The 24,504-nt window shown below is 43.9% G+C and overlaps 3 protein-coding genes across 6 annotated transcripts; 1 reads left to right on the top strand and 2 right to left on the bottom strand.

Annotated features, from left to right (window-relative positions):
- Window positions 1-269: 269 nt before the first annotated feature.
- LOC109627218 (nocturnin-like) lies at window positions 270-12,026 on the bottom strand. 2 transcript variants are annotated; one of them, XM_069530526.1, is made up of 6 exons: window positions 11,886-12,026; window positions 7,753-8,055; window positions 2,293-2,435; window positions 2,028-2,202; window positions 1,244-1,575; window positions 270-1,169 (listed from the first exon to the last, which is right to left on the bottom strand). In XM_069530526.1, exons 3-6 carry the CDS (start codon window positions 2,425-2,427, stop codon window positions 648-650), a joined length of 1,164 nt encoding a protein of 387 aa, XP_069386627.1. In that variant the 5' UTR covers window positions 2,428-2,435; window positions 7,753-8,055; window positions 11,886-12,026; the 3' UTR covers window positions 270-647. The 2 variants fall into 2 exon arrangements, with proteins under 2 accessions (XP_069386627.1, XP_019939220.2); XM_020083661.2 differs by lacking the exons at window positions 7,753-8,055; window positions 11,886-12,026 and adding an exon at window positions 3,981-6,032.
- Window positions 8,088-11,625, bottom strand: ccdc175 (coiled-coil domain containing 175). The gene has a single exon (XM_020112806.2). It carries the CDS (start codon window positions 11,489-11,491, stop codon window positions 9,293-9,295), a length of 2,199 nt encoding a protein of 732 aa, XP_019968365.2. The 5' UTR covers window positions 11,492-11,625; the 3' UTR covers window positions 8,088-9,292.
- Window positions 11,901-24,049, top strand: LOC109627741 (uncharacterized). 3 transcript variants are annotated; one of them, XM_069530496.1, is made up of 8 exons: window positions 11,901-12,029; window positions 14,601-14,889; window positions 16,560-16,891; window positions 17,054-17,118; window positions 17,688-17,845; window positions 18,008-18,523; window positions 19,371-20,863; window positions 21,514-24,049. In XM_069530496.1, exons 1-8 carry the CDS (start codon window positions 11,901-11,903, stop codon window positions 22,177-22,179), a joined length of 3,648 nt encoding a protein of 1,215 aa, XP_069386597.1. In that variant the 3' UTR covers window positions 22,180-24,049. The 3 variants fall into 3 exon arrangements, with proteins under 3 accessions (XP_069386597.1, XP_069386598.1, XP_019940072.2); XM_069530497.1 differs by having other exon boundaries at window positions 12,022-12,140; XM_020084513.2 differs by lacking the exon at window positions 11,901-12,029 and having other exon boundaries at window positions 14,675-14,889; window positions 16,610-16,891.
- The last annotated feature ends 455 nt before the right edge of the window (window positions 24,050-24,504 follow it).

The raw sequence follows: 24,504 nt of genomic DNA, 5'->3' as shown, positions 1-24,504 counted from the left end.
CTTTATCCAGAAAGACACATTGCGTTTATAATTTTCTAACTTTACATTATGCATAGAATTTGTATATAAAATTATATAAAAGAAAAAAATATATATATACAATTATATATGTAACTTCAATATGCATTTTCTATGACCCCTGGAGGTGAGAAAGTATTCTTCAGTCACTTCGGTGAATCAGCTTTTTAATTCCTAAACCACCTAAATAATTATCAAACCATGAGAGGGAAGTCTGAGAGAAATAATAGAAAAAGAACAGTAATCAGAACCACAGCAGAAATACTTTATTCTCATCAACTCTGTAGCACATGAGCAGAGTGTAACACGTTTACTACAGTTTGATTTGAACAAAAGAAAAAACTCCTACTCATCACTTTCACTGTGAGTGAGCTGCTGTGGAGAACAGTTTCACAGTGTCACAGTTTCGGGAGATGGCAGCATCACTGCAGCGTTACAATGTGCAACTTCACTGTCATTACAATCTCCGACTTTTTCCGCTTCCCACTCTGATTTCTCGGCCTCCTGTCTTCATCCTCATCGTTTCACTTACACGTGGCGTCTCACGTGCGCCTGCTCGTGGAGCAAAACCACCAGGAGCCAGTCTTGACTCGTCGTCCCTTCTCATGAGCAGAATCATCACTTCGCTCTCACTCTTCCTCCTTAAAGCTGAAGTCACAAACCAGAGAGAGATGGTCAGACGGATAACTAAAGGATGGAAGCCTATTTGGTCCAATCTGTTCCTCAGTGGGCATGTCCAACACAGCGTCCACTCTCAGTGTGTCCCGACTGTACCAGATGTAGTCCAGAGTGCTACAACATTCCCCTGTCGGCCGGATCTTCCACGTCGTGTACTCTGGCTCTGACAAACCGTCTTTGCTGAGTTTCTTATAGGCCGAGTCCAAACTGAGAGGTGATGTGATAAAGCGCCGGTACACCTCCTCAGTTGGGACTGCGTTGAAGTCGCCACATATGAGCAGAGGAATGTCAGAGCTGAGGTCACCCGTGGGACCGCCGGCGTGTTTCTGGACCAGATTCTGGAGGTGTCGCAGGAGGTCGGAGCCCTGAGCACTGCGCAGCCACTCCCAGCCAGCGCGGGCTTTCAGGTGGGTCACTGCCACGCACGCGCATCTCGCCGTGCTCCGACAACGAAGCATCGTCACTACAGCAACCTGTGGCAGAACAGCAGTGTGTTAGAGGTGCCTCTGAGAAGCGTTCTACAGAGAGACAGTGGACTTTAACCCACCTGATTGGTTGGGATCCTCAAGGCAGAGAGGCGTATGTTCATGCTGTCCAGCAGCTCGAATCGCGACTGATCAAAGAACAGTGCGCAGCCATCCGGGCCGTTGTTGCCCTCCACATCCAAACAGGGCGACCATGGTTTGGGGCAGAAGCTGCTGCTGTAACCTAGGCCGGCCAGAACCGGCTGGAAGGTGTCGTAGTAGTGATCGACTTCCTGCAGACACAGGATATGAGGTCGGTAGGTGAGGATCTCCTCTAAGATGAGGTATTTCCTGCGGGACCAGCTGAGGGCCTCCAGGGGACACTGGACAAAACTGTCTAGTCCTTCACCCAGAGCTGAAGAACAGGAGAACAAGAGAGAGATCTGGTTTCAGTTTGTAGCTTAAAACAACGATGCTTCCTAGGCCCTGTTCAGACCTGGTTTTAACATCAGTCCTAAGAGATCAGACCGCAAGGGTCAGCCCCAAGCTCATCTGTTCACACCTCACATTAAAGGTAAAAGGAAAAAGAGTGAAAAACAGTCACCTATGAGCAACCAGTTTTATATTATCCGTAGTAAAAACTAATTCTTGCAGCTTTGTCTTGCTTAAAATGGATGGAAGCAAATGAAGGGGAGGAAACATCCTGATATCTCCAACTTAACAATATGTTAAATTACCAGGAATGAGAAGGAGACCTGGTACAGTTTAATCACCAGAACTCTGTTACATTCAGAAAGATCCTTTTTAAATCCAAGTTAATATATCAGAAATTAGAGTCCAGTGTGATGCGATATAAAATCCATATACCTTGTGCCAGTATATTCCACTGCATCACCCTAATGGGGCTGCTGGGGGCGCTGTCTCCATTATTAAGGTTAATAAACTTCCTGTGGAGGCGAGGTGGTCGGTCCCTGAGGGCCTCCTCACACTGTCGGAGCAGCTCCACTGGATCAGGGGGACATACAGGGGACCCCCTCTGCTCCTGCAAGCAGACAGGACGTGCATGTTAGCTAATATTAATTTCATCTCAGTGTGAACTTCACTGTGAACAGGAGAGAAGCGGAGGAGTCACCGGGCAGAAGTCTGGATCCAGGTTTGTGTTCGCAGGCTGTTGGGGGTCCGGGTGGGAGGGAGGGAGTGGGGGAGGAGAGCTGCTGCTGATGGCGTGAGTCAGGGCGCTGTACAGCCTGGTGGCTCCTCCACCCATCGGACACACTGGTGACGAGGAAAACACACATAGATTTTTTTTTAAATGTCAAACACAAATCTTTAAATTGAATGATATGTACATCTGAATAGCAGCTGGTGTTCTTTTACAAATCCTCAGATGGTTCACTAAGTGCTCGTCAACCTGCTCAGATCAGATCAGGGAGTTACTTCCTACTAGACCGTCTCATCCGTCATCTTGAGCAAGAACTATGACCGTTTGGGTTTTTTTCACTTCACGTGATGTCTTAGTTATTTCTGCTGCGTGTCTCAGTAAGAAGACATGTTTGTCCTTTGACCTCCTCTAAGAACATCGGTCTTCTCGCAGTTGAACTAAGTCATTAGTGCAGCCTCTAATGACGACGATCAGAATATCAACAGTTAGAACAGACGTCACATCACAGGCCTGACATTGACCCGTTAAGTCTCCTTCCACTCTAGTCTCACAGTTTAACCTCTAATAACGTTTTTTTGCTCACGTGCGAACAAGCTCTAAACACAACAGCTACATATCATCACTTCATAAACTTGGAAACAATGAATCTACACACGGCCTTTGAGGAGTTTATCTGTCCTGTGTGAAGCACTTTCCAACGGCTGTTTTGAAATGTGCTTTATGAATGAAGTTATTGTTATAATCGGTATACAACAGGAAGTGGTCTGATAACCTAAAGGATGTATTTGTCATAAAACATTGTTAAAGGAAGTGACAATCTATTGCTGGATCTACCCCTGTGGCTTCATCTCTACTAACACATTACATACACACTGTCATTTGATCAGAAGATATGCAGCGGCTTTAAATGGCATGAATCAACTCTCACAGTGTTTTCATCAGAGCAGCACCAGAGGGAGGCAGGTTTCACTTTTCACACCATGATAATAATATGCACCATCACGTGCACGCTCTCTCTCACACACACACAAACACACAGATGCCATCTGTTCCTGTGGTTGATGCCTCCATGAGTGCCTGTACAAAAACTACTTAAAATGTGCTCTTTGATTCTCTAAATTCCAGCCCGCCCTAATTTTACTTTTTTCTAAAAGAGCGATTAATCCAACAAGTTCTTCAAACCTTTAAAAATAACAATAGTGTTATTATAATTATAAAATAATGTTCATGTGCACAAATCTGACACTGACCTCATGAAAACTGTGAAACAGTGACTACCTCCTCCTCTGCTCCTCTGGACCAGAACTATATGGCTATAAAAGGAGTGACCACGTACTGTTTGACCGTGTGTATGATCCTGTTCTGTGTGTGAGAGATATCAGGACAGTAACTACGGCTCCTTTCCACATATCACCCCCCCCCCCCCCCCCCCCGGTTTCTATGTATGATATGAAAGTTAATAATTGTGGCTCTATGTTTATTCATATGCATGAGTTCCACAGCATCATCACATATACAATACCCTGCTGTCACGTCAACACCCCCCACCTCGGATTAGATTTTGTAGACTTCCAATGACATCAGTCATGTATGTGACACATACTGTACCTCCAAACACGCCCTCATCTACAGTAAAAGGAAGAACAGCTGCCTCTTACCCATAGTCTCCATCGATGTCCACAGCTATGTCTTCTCTGCTCTTCACTAAAATGTCCTCAAAGCCGGTGATAACAATACCTGCAACTGCCTGATAATCTATCCTGTGATCACAGCTTCCTGCCTGAGCTCAACACAGTGACAGTGTGTTGTCTCTGAGTAAACGCAGACATCTGACGCGTCATTGCTCACTACCGCCCATATAAAACCTCAGGGAGGGAGAGAGAGCGAGAGAGAGGGGAGGGGAGGGAGGGAGAGAGAGAGAGGGGGATAGAGATTAGGCAGTTTAGACATCATCAAGCCATATGGAGTTTTACATGCTGGTGAGGCAGGGTGGGCCACACTGCACAATCCAAACCACATGCGTGTGTGGATATTAAGGTGGAAACCACATGAAATTATAGAGAAACTTACAGTTCCCACGATGAGCAAACAGATCAGTATCTGTGAAGAGTGTGTGCACACACACACACGCACGCACCTGTGGCAGACACTTGAATGCTGATAAGATTCCTGTTAAAAGGGAGTGACTTCTCTTCACTGATACTGCTCCTTTTGCTCATTGTGGGAACTGTTTCTCTATAATTTCATAAGGTGTCAACCTTAATATGAAAAGTGCTTTGAGATAATATCTTTGTAATTTGGCACTATATGATACTGAATTAAATTGAGAACCATGACTCATTACTCTGACCTATTTGGAGACCTGGACACACTTGCTCAGTCTGATTGTACAGCAAAAACCCAAATCACACATATAAGCACGTCATGTGTTGTGTCAAACCATAACAACATACATTTGCACAATGATTGTGTCACTGCACAAACATGCCTTGTGTATGTGTCATGCAATAATAACTTCCTCTGTTGTAACGACACTGTTTACAGCTGCATCAGCATTCACTGTTATTTTCCACAGAGCACAATTTCCACAGTTTTTCTTGCAAACTGCAACCATGACGTTAACATTTGTGATTTTGACCCAACTACTGTGTATCCCAACAACTATTCACAACAATTTATCCTCTGGTAATGTGGTTACGTGGGTTGTCCACTAACCAAAACAGCCGCTAGTTCGATACCAGTCTGCCTCTCCCTGCCAAAGTGCACTTGGGGAAATTGCCTCTATAATGGCTTTGGTGGCAGTGTATGAGTGATGTCTGACAGATAAAGTGCTTTATATAGTACATAGATGTACCATGTGTGAATGAAACAACTATATATTGAAAACACTTTGAGTGGTCATCATAGAATAATTCTATATAATCACAGACCATTATCTTTGGATTATAACAAAATGCAGATAGCGTTTGTGACTTTAACTGCATTTTAATTAAAGCTCTGCCTGTTTCTCTTAGAAAAGAAACAATTTTACTCTCTCAAGTGTCTTTTGTGATAAAAACAGTTGTGAGGTTTTACTTGCAGAGCCACATTACTCCTCTCTCTGGATCCTTTAACCCAACTCAATATTGCAGAGAGCAAATGTTTTGATTTTCCACTGTGTTGTTTTGAAGTCTGTGTCAGCGCCCACACACACAGAGCCATTGTAAACTAGACGGGCGCTCAGAGAGCACCTACCTCTCCGCCCTGTCTCGCCATGGAAAAGAAAGTGAAAACTTTTTTAATCTGCCCATTTATCTGCATCTAAAAAATGGAATGGATTCGTCTTTGGGTCATGTCCCACCATTCCGCCAAATTTCATGGAAATGAGGTCAGTCGGTTTAGAGTAATCCTGCTGACAGTCAGTGACAAAAACAACTGATGACCTCCTGATGTAATCTTTCACAAGAACCATGAGCGAATGACGTCCAAACAGACTGAAGGAGCATTCACTGGCGTCTGTACGTGTGCATGCTTGCTTCTTAGAGTTCAGTGTAGCTCATCCTGTGAACAAGCTCTTAAACCTCCAGGCACAATAATTTACTGCAGTGGTGTGACTGGCGCATGAGTCAAGAGCGAGACCTTCTATAACCTGTGTGTGTGGCCCAGGTATTACTAATGTTGTGGAGACCTACATCTGTGTACACAGTCAAATTTGGGGGGAATTGTTTTCATTATGGGTCCATTATGTAAATTATAGATCTAAGTAGAAACTCTGATTTAGGTTAGGTTAAGTGTCCAGGAAATCTATGGAAGTCAATGTAATGTCCTCTGAAGTCCTGGAGACACAACTTTATATGTGTGTGTGTGTATGTGTGTGTATTTGAGAAAGTATAGGTCAGAAGGTCAGATTCAGTATTGTCACTGTATCCTTTGGTGGCATACTGACATTTCCACATTGAAGGGCAGCTGCCTCATTACATTACAGTGTGAGCATGTGTGTGTGTGTGTGTGTGTGTGTGTGTGTGTGTGTGTGTGTGTGTGTGTGTGTGTGTGTGTGTGAGGCTGAAGGCTGTTTTCATCATGTTGGTTGTTAACTGAGAAAGCACTACTGCTGTAATATCACAATAATGTTGTATAAAGTTAGAATCAATATCTGAAAACACTTTCTCTTTTTGAATCAGAAAGGTCACAGACCAACACTGTCCCGCCTAGAACCACACTAACAGCGTGGGTGGGTAACACAAAAATAGATACGGCAATAAACAAGTTTGTCATATATATCACGAGCAATGAACTGAACTGTAAACAAGCCTTATTTAAAAACACAGTACTCTCCAAATGACACCGTCATTGCAACATGTGTGGCGTGTTGCAGACGTGAAAGTGAATGGTACGTTCCGTCTAGTTTGTGGTGTTGAATTGCTCTTTGCTCTCTGACCTTTAACACAGAAGCTCCTTCACTGCAAACTCTGTTTCAACACAATCTACGGTATAAAGGTGCTGTTTGTGTCAAGATGGCCGCTTTGAATAACAGACAGGATTGTTGCATACTTACAAATGTGGTTTGATTACATGGACATTACAGAGGCTCGGAAAGTTCACGGTGTTACAGCCACTTTATTTTATGTTGCGTGAATGAAAAGTGGCAGTAGTTTACAAGAAGAGATTCTAAGACGGCATGTGAATCACTATAGTTACCTGCTATCTATTTTGCCGTAATGAACTCTTTAAGTGTTCTTTATTTCAGAGCTGGAGATCTGTTTATGTGCACAAAGCAGTTTCCAGGTAGTCATGTATGGATCTTGATGAAGTAAATTAAGGGGACTGGTATTTACGAGTGTGTGCAATTTGAGGCAGATCCAAATAAAAATCTGACTCTAGAGGATTTTCATAGGGGTAGGCTTTTTCAGCCACTGGACAGAAATACATTTTGGCACAGATCTGGACAAAGGAACAGATTCAGGAAGTGCATCACTCTTTGAAACATTGTGGAAGCCTGCGCTCTATTGAGTGTAATTCTAGTTTAAAGACTGATTGTCCTGATCATTAGTGTTTCGCTTGGACTGTCTGGTGATCTTTCTCAAAACCCTTCTCTCTGTGAAACCTAAGTTAGCAGAATCGCATTGTCAATATTCTGAGCATCACATTTTTTGGTAGTGATTTCTGTGTGTAACCAGTGAGGTCTTAATTCAGAGAACAGGATATTTGGTGTCTGTGCAAAAAAAGAATTCAGATGAGTTAAGACTTGACTATGGACCATCCCTACATGACTTGTTATAACTAGTGGCTGAGCGATCACTGCAGATCATTCACGTTGAATACAGTACATGAAAATAACTGTATAGCTAAAAATATAACAAACTATTAAGCAACAGATACTACAGCTTCCATGGTGACATGGCACAAAGGAGTTCAGGGCAAAGTTTACCTCGTGTTTATCTGCAGTCTTACCTTGTTTAGGAGAATAAACTGGTGGTTTCCCTTGGCTCCACTACTGCTGCTGCTGCGTCCTAGTTTTTCAGCTCTACTTTATTTGTCTTTACGTTGTCCTAACAGCGTGTGAGACAGAAGCAGGCAGCGTAACTCTGTGTGCATGAGTCTGTGTTTTTGTTCTGAGCAGAGTGGGAGGTTGTTTGACCCTGTAACTGCAGGGCAAGGTCACAGAGGAAAAACGAGTCCTGTCTCCTTCTGCCACCTGCTGGTCGGAGCAGGGCAGGAACAGAATGTTTCACCAGACTTGTGGCAGTGTGAAGTCTGGAAAGAGAAACAGATCGTTCACTGTCAGACACTGAATCAAGCAAAAATATCATGGCCACTGGAAAACTACTGATGGATGTCTGGATCTTTTTTTGCATGTTTACACCTAATGTAAATGAGACGCTAAATAATCTCCACTAAACATATTGTACATTTAGAGGATAGAGTAATACGAGTATATTTAAATTTGACTAACAAACGTCACAATAACAGCAAAAGTAAAAACACCATGTTGATTGTGAGTAATAACTTTTTTAATTTCATATAAATAATCCAAGATATCCTCATAAAAAGCAATAAAGAAAAGTCATTTCAATCACATATATATGAAGAGAAACAAAGTCATTTCAAACACAAATCAAACACTTTCACTCTCATGTGTCTTATGTTAAGATGCACTTAATACAAATGTATTAATAATTATTATGTATAACTTGTATTAACCTGTATGTATTATTACTTCATAATAAGGTTTTGGCTTTTCAACTGCACAGAAAGTGAGTATTTTACTTTGGCACCAATGCTTCCAGGTGGATTTGTCATGGGAGAACCACCACACAAATATTTCTGAAGTAAGGCTTCGTTCAGGATTGAGTGCACTGAGATCAGTTTGTGTTTGTAGACGATCAATTATCAGTTTCATGTTGGTCTTGTTTGTGGTTTTATTTACAGCATGTTCACATTTGTATAGTTGAGGAAGAGCTACAATACAGATAGTCCAACAAAACATTTCTCTTAAAAAAGATATTTGAAAGCATGACGGATGTAGCGCTAAATAAATGTTGACATAATTAAGACCTAGTACATAGGATTTTAATACATTTAAGACTTTAAGCCTAAGGACTGAGAGACTAAAGCAATTAGAAAGGGATTCAGTCATCATTAATTATATTATTTAACCTCTGATTTTCATACCACAGGGTCTTTTGTGGAAATCTAGAAATAAAATAATTCAATATAAAAAGTTATTGTAATCAGGGCTCTATGGAGGCTCTATGTGTCCTGTAGCCGCTCTTCACTTGCCACAGGTCACTTAAAGGTTTCACAGGCAACAGGCCAAGAAAACAACCCATTCCACACAGGCAGGCTCTGAGTGGGCACTGCACTAGTTAAAAATAAATTGAGCAGATGTCTGTATGTTCTTGTTGCTTCCATCTTCAATATGTTTTTGAATTCATGTGGACACTTGACAGTATTTGTGAAGGAACTTGTGTTCTATCAACTCAGATCAGTTTTATGTCTGATCTCCCAGTCTTCTGCTGAAATGCAGCATTTTCTGGTGTAGGAGTGTGTTGACATGTCCCAACTGCTGTCTCCTAGTCTTCAGATGGTTCAGCAGAGTGTTCATACACACCAGCAGAACACCGTCACTCCTCTGACAGTCCTCCGTTACCAATATATCTTCCCTCCATGCTTCCTGTAACGTCTCAAACAAGGCCCGTTTGTCCCGGTGGAACTGGTGAACCTCCTGCCAGTGTCTGTCTTTGTTCCACCTGACTCTGTTCACCTCCTCCGTCATGTGTCTGATGCAGAGATGCAGCCTGCTGTTCTCCACTCTGACCTGCTCCAGTATCACACTGGTGTCATAGATGCTCAGTTCCACAGCCCTCAGCTCTGAGGCCTGTCTGGAGAGCACATCCATGTGATGTGCTCGCGTTTCCTCCAGCTCCACCTTCATCTCCTCTTTGGGCTGAAGCAGAAAGATGGTTTTCTCCTTCAGCCCCTGAATGGACAGCTCCAGCTCAGCCCTCCTCTGCCTCAGCTCGGAGGTCAGCGTTTTCAGCCTCTGGTGGCGGCTTTGCTCCTCATTCCACCTGGCCTCCACCTCCTTCAGCATCTCCTCTTTCTCCTCCACCAACCTCTGCTTCTCCTCGTTGCTCCTTGTGATGCCCTCAGTCTCTGCGGTGCACTGCTCAATCTCCTGATGGAGTTGAATCTCCACTTGTCTGTATTCTGCTGCACACTGGGTCACGTGGTTCATTAGCAGGTCGGCATCTGTGCTCTTGGGCTGGCGCTGCTGGAGCGCTGCCTCCTCTTGCAGCAGCTCCTCATAGCGCCTCCTTGCGCTGGTGATGCCAGAGGTCATTTTCGCCATGTGTTCCTCCTGCGCCCTTCTCGCCTCCTCCAGAAGTCTCCTCAGCCTGTTCCTCTCCTCCTCGAGATGGCGGATGTTCGTCTTCTCCGTATCCACGTTGGCACACAGCTCCTCCTGATTCCTCTCGAACACACGCTTGTTGATGGTGTCAGCCTCCAGAAGTTCTCTGATGTGCTTGTCCATCTCTCTGATCTCCTTGTTGTGTTTCACCACGGAGGCAATGCGTTCCTCCAGCTGCAGCCTGGACCGCTCCAGCTGCTGTGATGCACGGGAATGCTCTGCCCTCACTTTGCTCTCTTCCCCATGCTGTCGCTTGAATATCTCATGGATATGAGCCAGGTGGTCCTGACAGAGACACCTTGATGCTTGACCCTCCTCTATTTTGCTCTCCGCTGCAGTGATTCTCTCTTTTAGATTCTTAATGGTAAGGCTGAACGCTTCTCCTAAATCACACAACTCCTTCTTCAGCGTTTCTCTCTGTTGCCTCAGGTCTTGACGCCTTTGAGTCTCACCTTCAAGCTCTTTCTCAAACTGGCACCGAGATACTGTCAGTCTCTGTAGGTTGCCCTCTATCTTGGCCGAATCAGCGGAGAGCTCTTCCAGGCGGCCATGGCTCTCTTGTTTCTTGCTGTTTACTCTCCCCAGCTCTCTTCTTCTCCTCCTGATCACTTGTTTCTGCTGCTTGACTTTCTCGTCCATCTGATTCCTGTCCCCGGACAAGTTGCGTTCCCTCACAGTGAAAGCTTCTCTCGCCAGCTCCATGTTTTGCTCCAGTGATATTTTGTCTTGTTTGACAGCAGCGATGCAGATCTTCAGCTCCTCTCTCCGCCCCAGTGTTTGGTCGAGTTGCATTTGCAAGCTGTATTTTCGGGATATCTGATCATTCAGAACAGCCACGACCTCTTCGTGCTCGGCCTTCTCTCGTATCCTGTGAGGACGCAATGCTTCATTTTGGCTCAGGAGTTCTCCCTGTCTCTTCTCAGCAGCTTCTCGCAGCAGGGACACCATGCTCAGCTCTTTGTGCAGCAGCTCCATCTCCTCAGCATTGGATGCTCGGGCTGCTGCCACGTCGGCCATGAGTTCCTGGCTCATTCGATCACGTATGTTGTCTATCTGGTGTCGCAGCTTGCTGTTTTCTATGGTTTCCACCTCTAAATGTTCGTGGGCTGCACGTCGGTCTGACTCCAGGTCGGTGACGGCAGCGGTCAGCTCTGCCAGGTGGAGGCTGGCCTCTGGTGCGAACGGCACTCCCTCCTCTTTCAGCGCGTTGTCCAGCTCCTTTAGATGTTCGAGGGCGACCATGACGGCGGGGAGGTCCGGCACCAAGCAGGACGCCATTGTTCTTAAAGCTTGTGTTTAGTCCAGGTCTGTGTTTATCTTCTGGCTGAAGAAGTCATCTTCAAAGTTCAGTTTCCGCTACGCAACTTGTGAGTGCGGTCGCCACGGCAACCGCTGCCTCGGCACGGCGTAGAAGAAGAAAGCAGCTACGGCGAGTCCACGCGGACATGTTGTTGTTAGCTGTGGCTAACCGCGTGAGCTAACCGTGAAACGGAGGTACTAGCAAGAAACTCAAACCGAAGTGTGGGAAACAGACCAGACTGTGTGACCTCTGAGTGTGACGAGGAATCGAACACAGTCCGACAACGTTTCCCCGTCAAACGTCCTGATAAACCTCGCGTTATTCGATTGCTGTTCGATTGATTAAAACCATGTTCATGATAATGGAGCTTACCTTTAAAGCGCAGCAATGGCCGTGCAGAGGTTTAGGCAGCAGCAGCACTTCCCCAGCAGTGAGGTCTGGAGGCAGGAGACTCTGTGGTTAGTCACACCAGCGCTGTTGCCAGGTTTGACGATTTCACGCAGTGGAGTCGAAAAGGTGGATTCCAGATGTTTGTGGATGTTGGTTGGGTTTATATTTTGTATTGATCCTCAGTTAGAGCCATGGAATGAGTGAACCACACCATAATAACGATGTTTGCACGTCAAGGTAAATCCTTAATGGCACGAGATGAAGCTTGAGTAGATTTAGATTCTCTCATTTGGATATATGTGGCACACATTTAAAACACTGCATAGAGACAACCGGCGTGATTCTCTTATACGGAAACCAGTGGTGTTGTGAAAAGATGTGATGCCTGTCTATTCAATGTGTTACAGTAAGGGTGATAGGAGAGGCCAAAACAGACGAAGAAGAACCCGAGTTCCTCTCTCGTGATGAGAACAAATACTTCAGAGTATTTTAATATTATAATCAGGGGCTGTAAAAATGACCAACAACCATGGTAATGCATTGTTCAGGCCCATGTCTTGGCTACTTCAAAAAAGTTTAGAAAATAAAAACTCAGCAATTTCCATAATTGTTAAATTTTAATCTGCGGTGCATTGAAAACAATATATACACACTCCTTTTCAAATACTCAATACCTAAAATATTATTAATAACGATATGCCACAATGATCACAGTCATTTTCTCATCTGTAAAAAGACAAGCGACTATAGGGACAGGACAGGAGCTCATGTTTTACTGTTGACCCTCTGGTCTGAAGTTATGTGATGCTGTTTTTGTCTTTCTGCCTCAATTAACCACGTTTAATTTACCAACGTTAGCACTGCCTGTATTAGGATAATAAAGACATTTCCTCTCTCAGTGATTTGCCTCAGTAATAAAGGCAGTTGTCAGCTGCATAGTGTTAATGAATGTTACAGTGCTTCATGAAAAATAGATGTAATCTGAATACACAATTGTGGAACACAGATATATGACCAACGTCTTTGTTTTATAGGTAACAAGAAGTGAACATGTTTTTTTTCAACAAACAAAGTGGCGATGACACAGTGTCTGTTAGTCTGATTCCCTGTCAGCATCATCGTTTACTATTCACTACATCACTAGTGACTTTTCATTGTTGGGTTTCAAGAACCTGTTCCTCTCACCCTTAGTTTTTGTGATTAGTTGATAGTTGATTGTCACGTATATCCTGTGCAAATAAGAAAAGCACACACATATAACTCTCATATTATAGTCCAGTTATAATAAAGAGTGGATATACACAGATATACAGCAAGAGAAGAGAGCGAGAGTCTGCAAACTCAAAGGCCAGAGGCCTGCTATTGTCAGCTGTATTTGTTCTTTCAGTATTTGTTTTACAATACAGTTTTGTGTTTTTCCAGACACTATCTAGTTCAATCTATAGACAGCAGCAGTGAATCCATTGTAACCACAAACATCAGACTGCACAGCAGTATCATTGGCTCCAGCACTTCTAGACCTTTTTGCATTGACTATGCATTGAGCATACATTTTTGCCTTAAAAAAAAGGAGTTAATGTATCATTTTCAATATATGTTTGTTATAATATAATACATTAAAAGATATTTGAATTTGTACCCACTATCATAACAGAGCACTGTTTTGTTCTGTTATGTCATATTATCCAATATCTAAACACACAATATTCAGACATGTAAATTCTATGTACTATTATTTAAGAAAATATTTCAACTGGATTAGGTAATGTGATCCTGTAATCTCATTTGATCTTATTTTACATTTTCTATGAATATATTTTTAAGGAGGAATCTTTTGAAGGTCTCATGGTACCTATTAAGGTTTTTTTTTAGAGGTAATATTTTATATGAGGACATTATGTATGTTTCAAACTGTCAATTCAGCCGATTTTCTCCTTAAACCTTATGAAAGCTGTATAGTAAAATTGAAGGGAAGGTATATTAAGAGTCATCTTGAACAGGAACTGATGTTCAAGTCACCTACAAAGGAGTTTTCAGTGCAACATGAAGAAATGTGTTTATAATGCAATAAATAATACTTTATTAGTTGCACAATGGGGACATCAATAAAGACAGCAATAAAGACAAGAGTGAGAATAGAAACATCATTAAAGTAACAGATTGGAACACAAGCAAAAATATATTCAAAATAGAAATCATACATACATGGTTACATACACATGATGCCAGTAATATGTATATATATATATATATATATATAATATACTGTGTGTGTGTAAAATGCACAAGTTTAATATCACTTAAAATATATTGTAACAAAATATATTAGTAATAACTGGTTTGGTAGTAATAATAATAATAATGATATAATAAGAATAACAATTATAATAACATTAACGATAATATAATTAGTATTAATAATAATATTAATAGTTGTTATTGTTATTCTAACTCTTGAGATCCATTTTAAAATAAACACTACATTGGACTAACTTTTATTTGATTTGATGGAACTTCACATAATGTGCATTAATTGTTATTTTCCTCTTCATCAGCTTAGAAAAAGAAAGAATTGCTGAATTAGGCCTTTCGTCCTTTTTGACCACTCCCAGCATCTGTACCGTAACACTACCAGTAGACGCGCATTCGAAACCCAGCGGCTGTTGTCCTGACGTGTTTTTCTCTACCTGCTGTCAGTGGAGCGCTGACTGCCTCCGACGCGGAGGAGCGGAGACACACGGAGACATGGATCTCATCAGTAAACCCAGGAGCAAATCCATCGTGTGGCTGTACTTCGGTTTGAAGGCGGACGAGAAGGGGCAGCCGCTGAACTCCGGAGAGGCCGTGTGTCGCCTGTGCAGAAAAATAGTGCTGGCGAAAGGTGGAAACACCACCAACCTCAGAAGTCACCTGAAGAGAAGACACCGAGCAGATTTCTTCGAGAGCTCTACCCCCACGACCCCTGGAGCTTTGGTTGAGTCTCCAGGTGAGTTCACACACAGTCAGTGATGTGGCGTGGCTGCACTCACGGAGGTGGAAGTGTGCATCACATTTTAGCCTCACAGCACTGACGGCCATTGTAATTCCCACATGCATCTCATCTGAAGTGACAAAATGCATGTGCAGCGTGATTCATAAAGTTGTATAGGGAGCGGCTGAAGGTGGAGAAACACAGCCCCTGGGTCTGGTGGTCTTCCTGTACGAGCACACACTAACACACACACACACACACCACGTGTAGTTGTTTTACTCAGCAGAAACATGTGATGTCGCAGCAGTGAACGATGTTATTAATGTGTCACATCAATGAATGCATTGTATCAGATAAAGAATGTAGGCTGCGTATTCAAATGCGTGCAGACCACCTCCATACTCTAAACACCGACTGGGTTTACATCCCCCCTCAGGCCTGTGTTACTGAGGCTGACCAGGTAACAAACAGGAAGGATGAGTGAAAGATGGCTGAGTTTCTAAACAGTGTTCACAATTATGGAGAAAAGAGTGAACTCAATGTGGCCCAGTTTTCCTTATTTAAATGTATAAGTTTATTACAACGTGGTCTAATGTACATCAGGACCAAAAAGCTTGAAGTACAATAGAACCATTTCATTGTTATACACAAAAGGGAGGGATAGAAATGCAGGTCACTATAAAGCTTCTTTCAGACATGCACTGAACTCTGGAGAGCCTCTGGACTTTCTTTGCAGGCTCTTCCTATGTCAGGATGCCATCGTCGTTACAAGAGTGCAGACTCTCAAGGTTCACCTTATCACAACACCAGAGACAGGATGGCAACTCCTGATACAAAACATAAACGCTCTAATCGAGTGCATTCCTACAGATGCCGTCAGACCTCTCAGGTCAACCATCTGTGGAACACAATTTTGGTCAGGCATAATATAAGTCATAGGGAATATTAATGAATTAATAAATTCCCTGACAATGCAGGAGCACAAACATCCAGACTCCAATCTGTTTGCATGTGGTTACTCAATCAGAGCAAACCTCAGCCACAAAATACAGGTTGAGTTATGAAGCATCCCACCAGAGATCTGGAGCTGGAGCTTGAAGACAGCAGGACTGAAATAAATCAGATTATGAAGGAGTGGACGACATGGGCTGTGAACTGCTTCACTGGCAGAGTCTCAGTGGCTGCAGGTGAACCTGGCCACAGCAGAGAAGATAGAGCTGAACAGGCCACTGACACACTTCTGTTGATCCAGGGTTTCCACTATGTTCATTTTGCAGAGGAAACTGTGATCAGTGCGAAACGGCAAAGAAGAGTTGTGTGGGGTTGCCAGTTTTATGGCACTGAGAGCTGGAATTAATTGTTACAAGGTCAAAGTAACAGTGACCTCACAGAACATATTTTTGCTCTTGAACATGATATAACAAGTCTGCCTTTTGGAAGTATCTGAACATTTTGATCAGTTGTCAGGCTGATTAGGTTTGGCCAAGTGCCACACTGGCCTCATGTGATTCTGGATTTTTTTTAATGAGACTGCAACTGTTCTGTTTGACGGAGGTGCACGACCACAGGGCAGTAATTCTAGTTTTAAAACAAAACACCAAGCTAGAACATGCTCCGTAAAGAGGATCGTCATACCATATCCCACCTCACTTCAGTATTGGATTTATTATTCTGTTATGTTCTAGGTTTCGATCTCAACCATGAAGAATACTTTGAGGATGTTCCATTTCTGCAGAACGCTTCAAATCAGAACTACGTCCCGGATGCGGTGCTGCCGCCCGGGGAGCCCTGGCTCCACGGCGGCCCCTCTCGAGCAGTGCTGTCCCTGCCTTCCTGCCTGTGCCTGTGTGGGGAGGATGGGTCTCTCATGTCTGGTCCTGGATCTTCTGGCGAGGAGCCGATGGGAGAGGTGAAAGTGTACGCCAAGTGTCACCTCCAGCAAGGTGTCATGTTTGGGCCCTACGTAGGAGAAATGTGCAGGGGTCAAATGCCGAACAGCCTCAAATACGCCTGGGCTGTAAGTATACGAGTCGAATCATGAGGCAGTTTAAAATCAAGTTATTACAAATAATAGTCCTGTTTTGTGCTTCAGTCAGATCTACAACCATCAGGTTCTTTGTAGTTTGTGTTGAAAAATTCAGTGTAAAATTGTTCAAGTAAAGCTGGCTTCTATCTCCAGATTAGAGATGATGCTTCCTTCATCTACATTGACGCTTCTGATGAAAATAAATCCAATTGGATGAGGTGGGTAGTTTGTATTTATTTCACTAATGTTAATAGTCCTGCAGTCCTTCTATAGATTATTGAGTAATCTGATAAAAAAGATAAAATTTACAAAGTACATAAAAAAAAATATATATGTGTGTGTGTGTGTGTGTGTGTGTGTGTGTGTGTGTGTGTGTGGTTGGGGCTGCGGCATGATAACATGATAATCAGGTGCATACTGATGACATAACTTGCCCACTGGCCTCACCATCTGTTGAATTTTTGGTAGACAACTTATAAACCTATTTAGCTAATTTTTGTGTATCAGCAACATTGATTTTGAAGCTGCATGAAACTCAAGAAGCGTCTGCTCCATGAAGCAGCAGAGCAGCAGAGTATTATCACCTGACAACAAGGCTAAGGGTTTAGTGTCAAAGGACATTGTGGATGTTAAACCAGTCAACACAGATGTGCCAATCTGTACAGCACTGAGCTGTAGTTATTCGAGTAACTTGAGTTACTCGTTTCAGCCCTAATTTAATGTTTAGCTTTATTTGTCAGAGTCATGCTCTCACACAGACACTGTTTGTATTTTCTCTGTGTTGTAGGTATGTAACATATACGAGCAATGAGGAGGAGCACAATCTATTTGTCTTCCAGTTTTACCGTCACATCTACTACAAGGTGTCCCAGCCCGTCACAGAGGGAGCACAGCTCAGAGTCTGGATTGGGAAGGATTATGCCACCCTGCTGGGCCTCGGGATGGGTGAGTTCTGTCCCACTGGCTTCCTGTCATGTCATAGTTACAGACTTGCTGAACCAAATTGTTTTGTAACCTAAATGTTTCAGCTGATGTCGGTTGTGATGTGTAACTTGCTGAATATCTTGTCAATATCCTGTTCCTCTGTTTTTTCGCGGGTCAATACAGGCGACAATGTAAAATGTGAAATCGGAGAAAAGGAAACGGCTCTGCGCCTCCTGCAAGACATCCAGTTGGTCACCCTCCCGGAGCCCAGCAGCACTTCCCTTTGGTCAGATCACAGCCAATCACAGAGCCCCATGCCTGTCATCAGTGACGTGACGACAGTGTCAAATCCAGACTCGGCTATTGATCCGGGGGGCTTGTCTGGCTCCACCTTCCCCTCTACCTCCATCATGTCTTTCCCGCTCCCCAGCTCCCAGCTGATGGAAAAGTACGATTTTATGCCTGGAACGGAGAAACTGCTGAGTAGCCCAAACGTCACGCAACACAGCCCATGGTACTTTTTTGGGTTCGAGCCGGACCCAACTGGTCGGCCTCTGGACCGGAGCAGCGTGGTGTGTAAGCTGTGTGGGGAGCGTGTGAGCTGCGCAGGAGGAGCAGCGGACCTCCAAAACCACCTGACCAGCAAGCACCACATCAGAACACGTGACGGCAACAAGGAGCGGGGTCTTCTGATAACGGGTAACAAATAGTGCTAACACTGTAGAGGAGGTGCAGTGACAACGTAGCAAGGTTATCTGCAAATTCTGGTTTGTTACGACTTGAACCTCATTTTTTAAGATTTCTCGATCATTTTGGAAAACCCGAATACATGCTGGGTTCTGAGAACCATTGTCACAACAAAATCCAGCAGAGCAAAAAGATTAGCACTTATTTTCAAACTAAGAGTTGAGCCAAACGATCTAATTTGGAGGATAAAGTAAAACTGAGCACAAGTCAAATGTTAGTAATGCTCCCTCAGGAAACTGTAACAGCAACCATGATTATACTGTTGGTCATGAACGCTCAGCAGCGATTATAGCTGAAGTATACAGATCACAAACACAAATTACTTTTTGAAATGTTAAATTCACTGTGCTTTTTATCCAGAGAAGCTGTAACTCCCCCATTTACTTGTATTATTTGACATTTTAGTCTTGCCCAAACCAATATGGTGGACACATTGATAAATCGCAGCAACGGGCCAATACGTTTTTTTTAGAAGTGAAGAAGAAGTGATTTCTAGTAATTAATAGGTCTCTTTTGAGAGGCGGCACTCGTAGCAATCTCATAAAGCCTGGGAAAGAAGGATGAACTCAAACAGCAAACTCTAAAGCATCAGATTGGTTTTCGTTATCGGCTGATACGCAAAGTCAAATCTCTAAAATAAATTTATAAAAAACTAAATAGACATAAATAATAGGGAAAAAAAGGCTTTTAAGTTAGAATCTTATTTGTACCATCTGAACAGGCTTTGTTGAAATGTGCTGTCAAACTGTGGAAGATTATTTGGGGATTAAAGATTTTCTTTTCTTTCTTTTTTCAACAGGACCACAACACCCTCAGTCACTGATGGGCAACAACAGCCTGGTCAACACATTCCCCCTGGTTTTGTCTACTCAAGTGACCCATGCCATAATCAACTTCCTCATCATGGATCTCCAGTCCCCGGCTCTGGTGGAAGGGGAGGGCTTCAAACAGCTGATCCTCACCCTCCTGCCCTCCTGCAAGGATCTGCCGTCACCGTGTCAGCTTGAGTACCTCCTGAGAGAACACCACACCAAGGGCAAGGCGAGGCTGTCTCAGCTGCTGATGAGGAAAACAGTAGGTGGAGAGAACGAGGACATATCTGACTACACCGCTCCCATCGAGTGTGAGCCCAGGAGGCGCGGCCGACCTCCCGGCCATCATAGGGAAGTTTATCACTCTGTCACTGTAAGTGTGGACATTTGGTCTCACAACTGGCAGGGCAACCCCGAGAGGTACCTCACCATCTGGGCACACTGCATAGACGCCAGATTTATGTCTAAGAACCTGGCCCTGGCAACCCAAAGACTGATGGAGAGTGGGGTGAACGACTACACCCTGCGAGCAGTGGAGGCACAAGTCAAAGTGATGGCACAGGAGTGGGGGATCTCTCAGCCTAATCTGGTGCTGCTGGGAGGGGAAGGAAGGCTTATAATGAGGCTGGGCACAATAAAAGGGAAGAAGGGTGGAGAGGTGGTCGTAAGCGTCCCTCACCCAAACTCAACAACATTTCTTGAAAGGGATGAATCCGTGTCACCCGAGGAACCACATGGCTCTGAGTGCAGCCAATCCAGTGAGGGGCTTCCATCTATCCCGTGTTTCTTCAGCGTTGTGCAGGAATGCATCGAGGAAGTGATGTCACATCATGTCATCTCCAAGACCCTCTGCCAGTTTCAGGGTATTGTATCAACACTGTTCCTGCCGCTTGCTCAAACCAGAGGCTCATTTCAGCTTCATGTCCAGAGTCTGCTGCAGATGCTGACGAGACAGGAACAGGCCGAGCTGAAGTCGTGGGCTCATTGTCGGCCAGCGTGGAATAAGCTCTACCCTCTACTGAGCATGCTCATCAAACATAAAATCCTTGTCTGTGATGTAATAAAAGAGACGAAAATGCAGGAGTTGTCTAAAGGAGACGCTGCTTCAGAAACCAGTTCATCTGGCATCTGCCACGCAAACTCCACCTCCAACACGTCCTCAGCAAACCTCACAATGCGTTCTGATTGGAAGGTCCTGGAGGATCTGTGTTTGGTGCTCAGACCTCTGGACGTGGCCTGTCGGACCCTGGCCAAAGAGGCCTTCCCTCGTCTGTCCCTCATCAAACCCATTCTCATCGGCCTGCTCTCCCGCCACCTCGTCTCCCGGCCAGGAGATTCGTTATCCATCTTAAAGGAAGTGAAGAGGATGATGAGGCGAAACTTGTCGAGCTGCTACGACAACCCTGTGGTCAACAGGGTTCTGTGCGTGGCATGTTCCCTTGACCCACAGTTCCACGGGCTGGGCTTCATGGAGGAAAAGGTGAGTCAGTTTAAATGAAGGGGACTGGTTAGTGAATAGCTGGGGCCTGGTATCGCTGGAATTTTTTCAACCACACTAGCAAAGCTTGATTTGTTCACCATGAAATTTTGTGCTGACAGTGGATGTCCTCAGAATGAAGTAAACTGACTTAACGTGTAGCATCAGTTTTTAATGAAATGACTTGACAACTATTTATATATTTGCCATTAAATGTAGTTAATTTGGTTCCCATCAGGATTAACTACAATAACCTTCCTGATCCCTGAACGTTTTAGGGATAGATGAATAAATGGATAGATTTTCGGGGCCAAGTTAATGATCATGTGGAGATGTAACACATCAGCACAATGGAAAAGTGGTAGAAAGTCACCAGCAGTGGAAGGAGAGTTGCTGCTGTGCCTTATTGACTGCTGTTGTGGTGTTAGTGCTCCTGGAGAAACTATCAGTACGTTTGCCCAGATCAGATCACAAGTGGACAGCAATACGTCCTGAGATCTGATCACTCAAACCGCATTCAAAGGTGGTCTGGGACGCATGTGGACCCATTATTTTCACTGTGTGAATGTAAATGGGGCTGCACAACATACAAAAGACCAGCCACTTGATTTGTTTAAGGATAACACTAAACTTCTGTTGTGAATATTTTCTAGGAGCAGACGGCTACATTTGATTGGTTGAAGAAAGAGGCCGTCAGGATCGCGAAGGAGGAAATGAGGAGGAGCCATTGTAAGAGCCAGAGCAAGAGAAGCTCCTCCCCTGGGTCGCCAGCGTCAGATAGCGACTTCCTGCGGAGGAGCAAACGCCTCAAAGACTCCCGCCCAATCAACTTCAGAGAGGTCGACGATGAGGACGACGACAGCGACATTGGAGAGGCAGATGAGAACGAGGAGCCGGGCTCCCAGAGTGCACTCTCTGGTATGGAGTTCCTGCTGGGAGACCTGTTCTGCTCGACCCCCCGGAGCAAGAAGAGCTCTGTGGAGGAGTCTGTAGACATGGAGATGTCTGTCTTCAGGGCAAGTAAGGGGGCCTCGCTGGGAGTGGAGCCTCTGCAGTGGTGGAGGACGAAGGCTGTACAGTTTCCACTATTGGCAACAGTTGCACGGGCCTACCTGGCCGCTCCCGCCGTGGCAGGCAATGCCGCACTGGACTTTTTGCGGGAAGGAGTGGGAACCATGTACAGAAAGAGAGCCAACATTCCACCAGAAAGTTTGGACGCCATCCTCTTCCTGCACCACAACCACATGTCCACGTGTGACGCTGATCAAACAGCAGTTAGGAACGATGACAAGAACAGTGGAAGTGAAAAGGTCCTATGAACGCACGCAACACACACACACACACACACACACACACACACACACACACACACACACACACACACACACACACACACACACACTTAACTTATCCAGATTTAAACTGGATTATTACTATAAACCAAAGCCCCCAATGAAAGCTAGGGTTGATAATCCTGGAAAAGCTAGCATGAGCAGGCTATACTTTAAAGAAATAACACCAATACATCCCACACCCTCCGTTCAGTGGTCTCCTCAAAGCTACGGCCACTAAACAGATGAACGTGCACTGACTCACAACTGCTGGAAGTTGACTTTTCTGTGACTCGCTCGCTAACTTCTGGCTATTGACTCTGCTTCAGAGGTGTGTCTCCCCAGCTGAAGACTTGTGCCAGCCTTTCATTTCTTTCAGTCCAAATGTTTATCACAGTCATGCAAAGGCCCAAAAGGCTCTGATCAGCAATGATTCAAAAGAAACACCTGTGTGAACGCGCTAATTTTGCAAAACAGCGAGGTAAGAGAGTGCCTCAGTTTTTGGTGTGTTCATGATGAACTGGGGAAAAAAAGAGAAAGGAAAAATTCTGGAGGTCTTTGAAAATAGATGAGAGAGAAACTGAACTTTTAGACCCCTCCTCCCCTTTCAGCTGGATGCAGAAAAATCTGTATTCGAACATCACTTTATTTCGCGAGTATAGTTTGGAACTGTACGACTGACTTACAGTTAAGTTTCTTCTGTGTATTAAGAACTCTGTAGTATCTAGTGCCTTACTTTGTTTGAATACAGTAGATTGAAAGGTATTCCTATTTTTTTTAATCCTTAATGCCAAATTCCAAAAAAACATATGATGTATAAATGACAATACATGTGTAGACTGTCAAACTCTGTGGTTGTATCGTGTGAAAGTTCCACCTTGTGACTAAACTGTTGCATTTGTTTTGTGTTCTCCAAAGACAGAATATTATAATATTCTATATAGAAGGAATTCAACAATTGTTTCAGTAAATGAAACGACCCCTGTGAAGGAATTAGGAGGGTGTGTCAGCAGAAATGAAAAACAATATTAACATTGATAGTGATGTTTTTATTAGTGTAGAATCACCTGAAACTAAGAATCATGTTTTCTTCACCTCAGAATGAGCCCTTCATATCCATATCTGGTGCAGTAGCCCACCATACTGTTGACCAAACTATGGTTATAGAGAGAGTCTTGACGGTGCCTGAAGGCCACAGCAGGTTCTCCTACACTCTCCTAACATCTGTCCTGAGTGGTCAGATCGCAAGTGATCAGCACTCGTTCATGTGTGAAAGCACCTAGATGTGTCCTGATCACTCAGACCTCATTTGGAGATGACACAGGTGGCCACACACACATCGACTTAAGAGCACAGAGAAGCTTAAAAATGCGTTTAAAAGGCACCAGCTGAGTAGGTGGTCCTTCCAACGTGGCCCAGGACGCATCTCACTCACACAGCGGCCACATGTTGACAGGCTCTTCTGTTCACACCTGACATTCGAATGTGTCTCCTGTGACCACTTTAGATCGCATCATTCAGGACGGATGTTAATACCAGGTCTGAACAGGGCCTTTACACTGGTCCTTAAGATCCCAGGTAAACAGTTTGATCATAAAAAAATGACTTATACTGAGTCAAATTTGCTGCCTCATGTAAAATTGTTGAGGAACTTGTTTACTGCTTGTTACTGTAGATCTGCTGTACTTCACAAGGTTATATTAAGAAGTGTATTGCGCTTTTCAGTTCTACATTATATACAGCCTACTTTTATTGTTTTACACCATAGTGTTTTTAGAATCTTCCTTATTTAACATGTATTTGTCTTGCTGTAATGTAAACATTGCATACTTTTGTAAGTAAAAACTATTCTAGCTCATTTGAGTTCATTTAATCATGAATGATATGCAGTTTGGTGACCAGATCTCAACAAAACAAATGTAGGGTAAAGAATATGTTTGTGTGGAACGAGGCGGGACGCATTACCAAAGATGTGTGGCGGTAAAAAATCGTGCTGTGCTGCTTCACATCGTATTCTCCCCTGTGGGAAACTGAAAAAGAACTCTGTCAGTAAAGCTGAAAAAGTCTGTGAGAATCACCCTCCACCAGCTTCACCCAGTTGTACATTGCTTCCCAGTCTTTATTGTAGCTGTGTTTCCTTTTCTTGGCTGTGCTCGCCATTATACTCGAAATCAGCATAAATTCTGACTTTGTGCGTGCAAAGAAAGACCCCCTTGATGACAGCTTTCCCTGCTTTCTTCACAGCGGTTGAGTAAAAGCCAGATTTTAGACAAGTCTGTGAGAAGCCAATCGAAATGCGGGACATCATCTCAG

This window comes from Paralichthys olivaceus, chromosome 8, assembly GCF_024713975.1.
Source record: "Paralichthys olivaceus isolate ysfri-2021 chromosome 8, ASM2471397v2, whole genome shotgun sequence".
NCBI classification, from domain to species: Eukaryota; Metazoa; Chordata; class Actinopteri; order Pleuronectiformes; family Paralichthyidae; genus Paralichthys; species Paralichthys olivaceus.
This window is presented reverse-complemented; position numbering and strand designations above follow the sequence as displayed.

Bases quoted from the DNA above. Each gene is read 5' to 3' on its own strand.
- LOC109627218 (XM_020083661.2), bottom strand. The intron at 2,203-2,292 runs GTGACTCCTCCG...GTCTGCTTGCAG, and splicing joins TGGATCCAGACTTCTGCCCG to GAGCAGAGGGGGTCCCCTGT. The intron at 1,170-1,243 runs GTGGGTTAAAGT...GTTCTGCCACAG, and splicing joins TGAGGATCCCAACCAATCAG to GTTGCTGTAGTGACGATGCT.
- ccdc175 (XM_020112806.2), bottom strand. From the start codon at position 11,491: ATGGCGTCCTGCTTGGTGCCGGACCTCCCCGCCGTCATGGTCGCCCTC.
- LOC109627741 (XM_069530496.1), top strand. From the start codon at position 11,901: ATGGCCGTGCAGAGGTTTAGGCAGCAGCAGCACTTCCCCAGCAGTGAG. The intron at 14,890-16,559 runs GTGAGTTCACAC...GTTATGTTCTAG, and splicing joins AGCTTTGGTTGAGTCTCCAG to GTTTCGATCTCAACCATGAA. The intron at 18,524-19,370 runs GTAACAAATAGT...TTTTTTCAACAG, and splicing joins GCGGGGTCTTCTGATAACGG to GACCACAACACCCTCAGTCA.